The 12,298-nt window shown below is 39.6% G+C and overlaps 1 protein-coding gene across 1 annotated transcript in view; it reads right to left on the bottom strand.

Annotated features, from left to right (window-relative positions):
• MCTP2 (multiple C2 domains, transmembrane 2) overlaps positions 1-1,877 on the bottom strand; it is a 282,589-nt gene extending 280,712 nt beyond the window's left edge. Inside the window, exon 1 of the mRNA XM_006870699.1 lies at positions 1,413-1,877. Within this exon, the coding sequence (XP_006870761.1) occupies positions 1,413-1,877 (465 nt within the window). The remainder of the gene's footprint in view (positions 1-1,412) is intronic.
• Between the last annotated feature and the right edge of the window lie 10,421 nt (positions 1,878-12,298).

Here is a 12,298-nt window from a genome sequence, read left to right as displayed (position 1 = left end):
TAATGACAATGCCGAAAACGAAATTAGAAAAGCAATACCATTTACAGTAGCCAACCGAAGGATGAAATATTTAGGAATAAATGTAACCAGAGAAACAAAGGACCTAAACAAAGAAAAGTACAAAACACTACTGCAAGAAACCAAGATAGTTAGAAAAGTGGGAGCATATACCATCCTCTTGGATAGGGTGACTTAGTTTATTTATTCTCAAGTATATTTTATTGGAGTATTTTGGTTGTTGTTTTTGAATTTGTGTTTTTATTATCAATAATAAGAAAGCTAAGGCTCAGATTGATACAATTATTTTTATTGTTACGTGCTATCCAGTTCATTCTAATCCATAGTGACTCTGCTTAGGGCTTCCAAGAAGTAATGGGTGGGTTTGAACTGCCAACCTAGTCATAGCAGTCAGGTATTTATCTTACAGTGCCACAATCCCTTTAGTAATAAAGACATATGTTAAACATAACTAGCTCTGAGGTGGTCTAAAGAAAAGATTATAAACTTACATAATCTCCCTTGCTTCCAAATAGATAGCCCTCATAATTACCTGAATAATTGAATTACCTTTTTCATTTTAACACTTCCCTCTGGACAATACCTGAAGATCTGTGCAAATGAATGCTCCCTACTCTCCCAAGACAGAGACCACCTAGTGACCTGATTCCAGCTGATCTCAGGGTGAGGCAGGGGTGCAAGGGCATGGCTCTAAACCCATCACATTAAGATTAGTCAGTGGTTGATTTTCTGTTCTGTTTTCTCCTTTTTTCTTTAATAGTCTCTTTGTCCCGCGTCTGCATTGAGCCATTTTCTTTTTTAAAAAGCAGAATTCTCTTCCTATACACATTTAGTCTTCAAATCAACTCAATAGACCTTAATTTATTTGTGCTTTTATTATTTTTTAACAGGCTGAATGCAAGAGAAGTTGCCTACACATCCAGTAAGGAATAGGAAGATATCTGCCCTGTGGATTGAAAAAGACACACCTCAATATGCCAGGATGTGTACCAGTAGGATGGGTGATAGTATATAGGCAGGGATGGAAAGAAAGAGCTAGTCACACACTTAGCAAAAATTTAGAAAAAAAACAAAAAACAAAAACATGCACTTAACTTCTTTGCCAAGAGATGGAAAAAAGAAGGCTCATCCAATATAGCTTTTAAAGCCTTAAAGTGTCCTAGAAAGGTTGTTTGCAATAGTTTTAAAATATGTAGAGGTCAACCCCCAAACTAATGGGAACACTGAGTTCAATCAATATTGCATTAATTTAAATTCTTGTAAATGATATCTAAGCTAACCACAGAAGTAACTCCTAACCAAAATTTCCAAGGGCACTGAATACACTGGAAAAAACAAAACAAAAACAACAAGAAAAGAAATAGAAACAGGGAAGTAAGCAGCCCTGGTCTCACCTCTGGCTCTTCGGATGCTTCCTCTCTGAGGGGCATTTTCTGCAGATCAAAGGTGCCATTGCTGGATGCCCTCCTATCTGCAGCATGGGGGCCACAAATCTCCTCAGAGTCCACTTCCACCACATGGAAGTGGCCAACTTCTTCCTGGTTCCAATCCAATTCTTCTTCAGACTGTTTCAAGGAGCTACTGCTGCTCTTTGCAACAATCCCTGCGGTCGAAAGGCTACTGGGCACTGAGGTATATGAAGACTGGGGCCCACAGTAAGGCCGACCCTCTGTAGCTAAGGCCCCAGCCTCGAGGATATCAGGGACGGAAAGGCTCAAGCGGCGGTCCAGGTGATGAGTTGCCTGTAAGTCGAGGGGCTTGCTTGTGTTCTTTTTCACTTTCTTCTTGCTCAAATTGATTAGCAAAGGTATGGTTCTCTGCTTCAAAGAACCCCAGACTGATGGTTTATCCAGATCCATAACTGCATTAAGACTGAGGAATTCACTCCTTGAAAGAGTGTGTGTCCATGGAACACAACTTCATGGGTTCCTGTGAAACAGACAGAGAGGAGAGACGTGAGCCTTCTCAGTGGTGGTAGTGCAGATCGAAGAAGGAAACATTACTCAAAGTATCTCCCATTTTCCACTGAGAGAACACAATTGAAGCATTTGACAGGGATTGTCTATAAACAGCAGAGAAAGTGTTTTTTAAGGAACTAAAATTTTAAGATGCTTTATCAGGGTGATAGTGGTGGTGGTGGTTATATGCCGTGGAGTTGGTTCAGATTCATAGCGACCTGATATAGGGTTTCCAAGGCTGTAAGTCTTTACGGGAGCAGAAAGCCTCATCTTTCTCCCACAGAACAGCTGGTAGTTTCGAACTGCTGACTTTGAGGTTCGCAGCCCGATTCGTAACCACTATGCTATCAGAGCTTCTTTCATCAGGGTAGTTATGAAAAAGTTAAAGCAATTAATGAAATAAGTTGGATAGGAAAAAAAAGTCTTCATCAGAGGACTGCTTATTTCTTCTTCAGGGGGAACAGCTAAAGATATTGACCAGACCAGAAACAGCATCTTTTAATAGATCTGATCAAGGGGATCCCTCTACTTTTATAACCATAAATCAACAAACATTTTCTATAAACAGAAAGTTGGCAAATATTCAGACTTGGTGTTTGTCACAAGTAGTCATGTGGTGTTGTAGGCTAATGCGCCAGACTGCAAAGTCGTTTGAACTGCAAGGTCAGTGGTTCAAGCTCACTGGCTGCTCCTCGGAAACCCTATACAGGGTCGTTATGGTTTGGAGCTGACTCAACGGAACTTAACAACAATAAAAATAAAGATGTATTGATAATACTAACATGTTATCTAAAAGTTATGAACTCATGGTATAGCATTGTAGGATCATCGCTAAACTGCTAACCAGAAGGTTGGTGGTTCAAACCCACCAGTTGTTCCTCTGAAACCCTATACTGGGTTGCTATGAGTCAGAACCAACTCCAAGGCACTTAATAACAACAAATCTAAAAGTTAGCACACTGGTTGCTAAGACTCAAGGCCGCATGAAGCCAGGTGGTCAGTGCTCCAGGACCAACCCTGTAAACTTTTTAAATAAACAGATGTGTATGCATCCCATACACATCTTCCTGCTTCTGCGGCCCCACCTGAAACTGTGATGAAGTGATCTGCTGCCAATCAGGATTTTGTTTTTAATCTTCTATAACTAGCACATAGGGAGCAAAGTTGCTCTTTATGGGCACTGGACTGTGAACCACAAGGTCGGCAGTTGAAGCTCTTGAACTATTCAATGGGAGAAGATGAGGTTTTCTGCTACCACAAACATTTATAGCCTCAGAAACCCCATACATTGTCACTATGAGTCAGAGTCTACTTGACAGCATTTAATAACACCATAAATAAGCCCACGGTCTTGAATTCTTTGGACGCCATTTTGGTATCATGCTGATGATTCTCTCATGCAGATGACTATATTGTTTTGGCTTTGTCATACCTGTTGTTGTTGTTAGGTGCCATTGAGCTAGTTCTGACCGATAGCAATCCTGTATAGGGTTTCTGAGAGGCAGCTGGTGAGCTAGAACTGTCGACCTTGTAGTTCAAACCAACTATGAAATCCAGTGCATTAACCTGCAGCTCCATACCAGGACTCCTTGTCCTATTTAAGGGTTAATAAATGAAGTCATTGATTGAAGTGACAGTTTCCACTTAAAACCAAACGGCCACCACTCATCTGTCAGTTTGTCGTACTGTGGTGGCTTGTGAGTTGCTGTAACTCTGAAAGCTACGCCTCCGGTATTTTAAATACCAACAGGGTCACCCATGGTGGACAGGTTTCAGATGAACTTCCAGACAAAAACAGACTAGGAAGAGTGACGAACTACTTCCAAATCGTTAGTCACTGAAAACCTTATGAATAGCAGAGAAACAGTGTCAGATATAATGCCGGAAAATGAGTCCTTCAGGTGGGAAGTCACTCAAAATGCGACTGGGGAAGAGCTGCCTCCTCAGAGAAGAGTTAACCATGATAATGCGAATGGAATAAAACTCATGGGAGCAAAGCCCGTGGGACCTTCCTTTGCTGATGGGGCACAACTCAAAATGAAGAGAAACAGCTGTAAACATACACTGAAAATCAGAACATGGAATGTACAAAGTATGATTCTGGGGAAATTAGAAGTTGTCAAAAATGAAATGGAATACATAAACTTAGATACCTTAGGCATTAGTGAGCTGAAATGAACTGGTATTGGCCATTTTGAATCTGAAAACCACATGGTTTACTATGCTGGGAATGACAAATTGAAAAGGAATGGGGTTGCATTCATCGTCAAAAAGAACATATCCAGATCAGTCATGAGGTACAACATTGTCTGTGATAGGATAATAACCACGCAAGGAAGCCCACCCAGTTAATACCACTATCATTCAAATGTATGCACCAACCACTAAAGTCAGTGAGGATGAATTAGAAGAATTCTAACAACTTCTTCAATCTGAACTTGATCAAACATGCAATCAAGAGGTATTGATCATTACTAGTGATTGGAATGCAAAGGTTGGGAGCAAAGAGGTAGGATCAGTATTTGAAAAATATGGCCTTGGTGATAGAAATGATGCTGGAGGATGCATGATAGAATTCTGAAAAACCAATAATTTGTTCATTTCAAATACCTTCTTTAGACAGCATAAGAGATGACTATACACATAGATCTCACCAGATAGAATACATAGAAATCAAATTGACTACATCTGCAGAAAGACAAGATGGAAAATCTCCATATAGTCAGTCAAAACAAGGCTAGGGGCAGACTGTGGAAAAGACCATCAATTACTCATATACAAATTTAAACTGAAGTTGAAGAAAATGAAAACAAGTCCACGAGATCCAAAATATGACCTTGAATATATGACACCTGAATTTAGAGATCATCTGAAGAACAGATTTGATCCATTAAACGCTAAAGACCAAAGACCAGAAGAGTTGTGGGATGACATCAGGAACATCATACAGGAAGAAAGCAAAATGTCATTGAGAAGACAAGAAAGAAAGAAAAGTTCAAAATGGATGTCAGAAGAGACACTGAAACTTGCTCTCCAGCATAGAGAAGCTAAAGCAAATGGAAGAAATGAGGAGGTCCAAAAGATGAACAGAAAAATTCAAAGATCAGCTTGAGAAGATAAAGCCAAATATTACAAAATAATGTGCAAAGATCCGGAATCAGAAAACCAAAAAGGAAGAACAGGCTCAGCATTTGTCAAGTTGGGACAATTAAAGAAAAAATCAAGCCTCGACTTTTGTTATTGAAAGATTCTCTGGACAAATTATTGAATGATGCAGAAAGCATCAAGAGAAGATGGAAGGAATACAGAATCATGTACAAAAAGGAAATGGTTAATGTTCAACTGTTTCAAGAGGTAGCATATGATCAAGACCCAATGATACTGAAGGAAGAAGTCTAAGGTGCATTGAAGGAATTGGCAAAGAAAAAGGCACCAGGAATTGATGGAATAAAAATTGAAATTTTTCAAGAAAGTGAGGCGGCACAGGAGGCACTCATTCATCTCTGCCAAGAAATTTGGAAGACAACTATCTGGTCGACTGACTGGAAGAGATCCATATTTGTGCCCATTCCAAAGAGAGGTGACACAACAGAATACGGAAATCATCAGACAATCTCTTTGAGATCCCATGCGAGTAAAGTTTTACTAAAGGTAATACAGAAATGGCTACAATCATACATTGACAGAGAACTTCCAGAGGTTCAAGCCAGATTCAGAAGAGGCCATGGAATGCTGGATATCATTGCTGATGTCCGATGGATCTTGGCTGAAAGCAGAGAATATAGGAAAGATGTTTACCTGTGCTTTATTGACAACGCAGAGGTTTTCGATTGTGTGGATCATGACAAGCTACGGACAACATCCGGAACACTTAATTGCACTCATGAGGAATCTGTACCTGGACCAAGAGGCAGTTGTTCAAACAGAACATGGGAACACTGAATGTTTTAAAATTAAGAAAGGTGTGCGACAAGGTTGTGTTCTTTCACCATACTTACTCAACCTGTATGCTGAGCAAATCATCCAAGCATCTGGGTTCTATGAAGAAAAACATGGCATCAGGATTGGAGCAAGCCTCATTAACAACCTGCCCTATGCAGATGATACAACTTTGCTTGCTGAAAGTGCAGAGGACTTAAAATGTTTACTGATGAAGAACAAAGAGCACAGCCTTCAGTATGGATTACATCTCAATGTAAAAAAAACAAAAAAACAAAAATCCTCACCATTGGACCAATAAACAATGTTCTTATCAATGGAGAAAAGATTAAAGTGAAGGACTTCATTCTTGGATCAACTATCAACACTCATGGAAGCAGCAGTCAAGAGATCAAACAACATAGTGCATTAGGCAAATCTGCTGCACAAGAACTTTTTAAAGTTGAAGAGCAAAGATGTCAGCTTTAGGACTAAGGTGCGCCTGACCCAAGCCATGGTATTATCAATAACCTCATATGCTTGCGAAAGCTGGACAGTGAATAAGGAATATTGTAGAAGAATTGATGCCTTTGAGTTATGGTGTTGAAGGAGAATATTGAAAGTGCCATGGGCTATCAAAAGATCAAATATATCTGTGTTGGAAGAAGAGCAGCCAGATTGTTCCTTGGAGGCTAAGATGGCTAAACTTCGTCTCTCATACTTTGTACATATTGTCAGGAGGGAGCAGTCACTGGAGAAGGATATCATGTTTGGTAAGGTCGAAGGTCAAGAAAAAGAGGAAGACCCCCAATGGGATGGATTGGCCAAGTGGCAGCATCAATGGACTCAAACGTGGCAATAGTAGTGAGGTTGGCCCAGGATCACGCAGCATTTCATTCTGCTGTGCATATGGTCGTTATGGGTTGGTAGCAACTCAATGGCACCTAACAAAAACAACAACAAAAGAAGTCTCTATAGAGTATGTTTCAATTTAGGGTCATTTTTCCGTAGAACATTTCCAAAGATACATGTATGTTTTTCTTTCTTTCTTTTTTTTTTTTTTTTTTTTAAGGTTTTTATTGTGAACTAAGTGGTAGTTTATATGGGAGAACATGACTTTACACCATCATTTCATTGCAATGATTACTATCTCCTCCATGCTTCATCATTCAACAGTATTTGCTTCCATTCCCTGTTGTTTTGGGGTTTTGGAGGGGGCAGGTGTGCAGAAAGACATTCAAGCATATACAATAATTTACAACACCAAAGAACACAGTCTGCCAGCCTGCCTCCTGGCCACCAGCACTCAGTCCTTCTCTTTCTATGAATCTAGAGTCTTCAGCTGCTCCCTCTCTCCATGTCCCCACCTCTGCCTCCATCTCTGGTGTTGCTAATTCTCTGGATAAGGTCTCTCATGCCGCTTGTGATCTTCTCCCTTGATGTTCCTAGGGTCCTATGTTTCTGGACTGTAAGATTAACTACGTTCCCCTTTGTAATAATAATAATTAAAACAAAAACAAAAACAAAAAAAAAACCTTCTACCTTTACAGGTGTGACAGTCACAGTTACTCACTATTGAGTCATAAGAATCTTATCCCCATCTCTGTTCACCAGACCAATTTAGACAAGATGAAAACTATTCAGTGGGGACTCTATCTTTTCCCACACACTCTTAAACTAAAAACCCTCTCGAAAACTAGTAAGCCAGTCACTTCGTGCCTTTATAGTCCCCTCATCTTAGGTAGACAATGTCTAAGTTGCCAGTCCCTATCTACCCTTTATACAGAGGGGATAGGGTTGATCCTTGATGTGAAGACTCCTTCACTCTTAGATGATATTTTGAGCTACTACATCTATAAGTATGTGGGAGAAAGATAAGGCTTTCTACGCCTATAAAGATTTACACCCTCGGAAACCTTGTACAGGGTCGCTATGGGTCAGAGCCGACTCGAAGGCACTTAACAACAACAACAACATCCATAAGTATAGATTAAGTTCATCAAATTGTAGCAAATTACCCTCATTTCTTTGTCAATTTTTTTTTTCTTTTTAATCTTCCTCTAGTCGAGTTCTGATTATCAAGCCATGGACGCTAGGTAGGTAAGTCTATGTTTTACAGGACAAACATGCGCCCATATCAATAAGGAGCTGTTGTTGTGGCTGTGACATCAAGCCAGTTCCAACTCATAGCTACCCTGGATAGTGTTTCTTAGGAGGAATTGGTGGGTCTGAAGCACCAACCCTACAGTTCAAACTGACCTTGTGGTCCAGCACATTATCCTGCATTACTATATGTCTTTATATTTTGTATTAAAATCAGGTTGAATAGAGACAAAACACCTATGAAAATAAATCTGGCTTTATCACAACGGTTCAGGGCAGAAGAAATGGCAAAACTTCTCAGCCTGAGGAGGCAAGACAGAAGAAAGTGTCTCTTATAAGAAATTGGTAGTTAGTAGCAGGTTCACTTCACAGATAAATATGCAATTATAGAGCAAGGTAAATGCTGTGCAGAAAAGTGGATGATTTGAGACCTAACAGGTTGAACTCATCAGGGATCAAATCGAAATCAAATTTGGAGAAATGAGCCCTTATTGTATGTGTCAAGTCCCTCATAATTAAACCTTCCAGTAAAAAAGGAAATGTGATTAGGTCACTTTGACCTGCCCTGTACTTACTTTGCCATATTTAGCCATGGGGGGCAAGAAGGGGGGAATGCCAAGAGACTTGGTCTAACTCATTTTGCAAAATTAAAGTGACCTAGGCTTTTGCACCCTAGTCCAAATATTCCAGGACAATGTATTCAGTTAACAGGAAGAATAGGGGTATGTGGACATTAGTCTTTTGGAATTTGGGGGTATGGGACTCTACAGTTCTTGCCTGATGGCCCAGGACTGGTAAGGTCTCCTCCCAGGATACACTCAGGATCTTCTGAATATAATGCAGGAATAAAGAGCTTGGATTCTGGACATGGGCTCCCAAAGCAAATCCATGCTTTACGACTTTAGTTAGCTGAGTGGCCAGTGGCAAGTCCATCTCTACGTTCCCACCATCTCATCTCAGAGTAAGAAGCTACCCAGCAGCACACACCAACAGAAGGATCTGCACCGGGGAGGTACAAACGGGTAATGAGCTCAGCTGCTAACAGGAAGGTTGGAGGTTCAAGTGTATCCAGAGGTAGCTAAAAGACAGACATGGTTATCTATCTCCAGAAAATCAGCTCGGAACTATTCCACAGAGCATAGTTCTATTCGGACACGCATAGAGCCAGAATCTTTGTGATGGTGTGGTCCGAAGCGATTATGTCACCCATAATGAAATGAGATGATGTATAAAGTCCATCAGGGGGAGCTACTTTTGGCATTATTTGTGTTGTTATATTCTTACTTTTAAGGAGCTCTGGTAGCGTAGTGGTTACGAATCGGGCTGCGAACCTTAAGGTCAGCGGTTCGAAACTACCAGCTGCTCCACGGGAGAAAGATGAGGCTTTCTACTCCCGTAAAGATTTACACCCTCGGAAACCCTGTACAGGGTCGCTATGGGTCGGAACCGACTCGACGGCACTTAACAACAACAACAACATTCTTACTTTTGATATTTGGGGCAAGTTACTTCAGACACTATATCTCAGTGTATTCCCATTTTCCAGAAGAGTTTAACAATCATATCTCCTAGGGCTGTTGTTAGTCAACACACATAAAGTGTTGAGAGTGGTGCTTCGCACACAGGACATTGTTAGCTATTCTGGGAATTATTACTATTGTTTCAAAATAGCACAACTATTATTTTATACACTTATTCTATATATTTTCTGTTTCTACTTTAAAAATGCCATCTAGATGGAGGCAGAGATGATGACATGGAGAGATGGAGCATCTGGGGACTCTAGACCCAGAGAGTGAGAGGGGCTGTGTGCTGATGACTGGGAGGCAGGCTTGCGGGGTATACCCTTTAGTTGGTTGATGATGCATGGAGGGAACTGTAACCATGGCAATGAAAATGAAATATGATAGAATGAATGTAAAGCTAATGTTCTCCCATGTAAACGATAACATAATTCACAATAAAACATTTTGTTTTAAACGCCATCTAGAGAAGAATGTGTTTCACATTGGCAGGGCACAAATATACTATCAAATTCATATTTCATCATTTAGCTTGTAAGTGTGCTAAAAAAGAGAAATTCTGTACTCATGTAGAAATATTTTGAGTTCACCAGCATTTAACGGAAGTCAGTAGAGTAGAGCCATATCCAGAAGTAGTCAATCCTTTGAGAAATGAGAAAAAGTCCAACCAACAAACATATCCCACTTTCACAAGTACACAGACTATTGTAATAAAGCAATAATCACATTAAACAAGTCACACAATTTTTTGTTTGCTTTCCCAGTGCATATAAATTATGCTTATACTATGTTGTAGTCTATTAAGTGTACAATAGCACTATGAAATAGATGTGAAATATTGTAAGAATGAGCAAATTATGACAGAGACATGCAGTGAGCACATGCTATTGGAAATGGCACCAGAAGACTTGTGGGAAGCAGAATTGCCACAAACCTTCACTTTGTAAAAACTGCAGTATCTGTGAAGCCCAATAAAATGAAGTAGGCCTGTCTTTAAAGAGATTCAGATCAGATCCGAAAGCCTTCAGTGGAAAAAATAAACAACACAAAGGAAACATCCGAGCAAACAAAATTCTACTAATTACAGCCACCCACAAGATTTTTGATAGGGGAAACACAATTCTGGTCAAGGGTATTGTTGTTAAAGTGCCTTATAGTCTGTTCCGACTCATAGTGATCCTGTCTAAGCTTTCCAAGGAGTGGCTGGTGGGTTCGGAACTAAAAATCTGAGCACGTGTGAACGACAAATGACCAAACTCCACTACATTGAAAAGACCATCTTTTCTCTATCCAGCTGCTTTCACAACTCCTCCCCACCCCCTGCTCCCAAAAAGCTAAACCTGTGTCGGTCTACTCTACTGTGTTCCATTGATATCAGTCCATTGTCTAATACCTGATTTTTATTACTGTAGCATGCATCGCTGTCATTCTTGTAAGGTGTCACAGAATTGGTTCTGACTTTACAGCGACCTTCTGCATAACAAAACGAAACTGCCGGTTCTGTGCCATCCTCACAAGAGTTGATATGTTTGAGTCTATTGCTCTGTCATTGTGTCCATCATCTCAGTAAGGGTCTTGCTCTTTGTAACAGACCCTCCATTTTACCAAGCATCATGTCCTTCTGCTGGGACTGGTCCTTCCTCACTGCATGCCCAAAGTACAAGAGATGAAGGAGCCCCATCACTGCTTCCAAGGAGCAATCTGGACACACTCCTTCCAAAACAGATTTGTTTATTCTTCTGGTAGTCCATGGACTATTCACTATTCTTCACCAAAATCGTAATTCAAATGAACAGATTCTTCAATGGTCATCCTATTCACTGTCCATCTTCCACAGAATACATATAAGGCGACTATAAATACCATGGCTTGGGTCAGGCACACCCTAGTTCTCAAAGTGACATCTTTGCTCTTTAACACTATAAAGCAGTCTTTTGCAGCAGATTTGCCTAATACAATCCGTTATTGGATTTCCTGATTGCTGTTTCCATGAGTGCTGATTGTGGATCCAAGTAAAATTAAATCTGTAGCATTACACTCTTAAAATTAAGTCATGCAATTCCTCCAAATTCATTCGTCTTTAAAAATAATATTTAGCTCTTCTAGTTCTTTTGTACTTTGATATAAATTTTATAGCAATACCGTAAGAATGGTGCCTGGTCACGTACCTTTCATTCTGCTGATATGAGTCAGAACTGACTCATGGCTTTGAACAAAAACAACATATACATTTTAAAATAAGTTTGCCCTACATCTACAAAAAAATCCACCTGGGATTTTGAGTGAAGGTGTTTTTAATTACAGCACAGTTTGAGACCTCTGACATATTTCCTATGTTGAGTCTTCCAATGTATGAACAAGGCATGCCTCTTGGATTAAAGTTGGCTTTAGTTTCTCTCATTAGCATTTTTGAGATTGCAGGATACATATCCAGTACATGTTTTCTTCTATTTATATTAAGTATTTAATTTTTATTAAAGAGATTTAAAGGGAATTGGATTTGCATTTCTGTTTTCAATTGTTTATTGCTTGTATATAGAAAAAATGAAATATTGTGTATTGGCCTTTATCCTATGAACTTGATAAAAATCACAGTTTTAACAGCATTTAGTAGATCACTTAAGGTCTTTACACAGAAAATCATGTTGCTTGTCAACAAACATGTTTTTATTTATTCCTTTTCAATTGCTAGACTTTTTAATGTATTTTCTTGCCTTATGGACTGCCTAAAACTTTAAGTAAGATGTTGAACAGAATTAGCACAAGCAAATATCCTTT

Source organism: Chrysochloris asiatica, unplaced genomic scaffold (assembly GCF_000296735.1).
Source record: "Chrysochloris asiatica unplaced genomic scaffold, ChrAsi1.0 scaffold00148, whole genome shotgun sequence".
Classification (NCBI taxonomy): domain Eukaryota; kingdom Metazoa; phylum Chordata; class Mammalia; order Afrosoricida; family Chrysochloridae; genus Chrysochloris; species Chrysochloris asiatica.
This window is presented reverse-complemented; position numbering and strand designations above follow the sequence as displayed.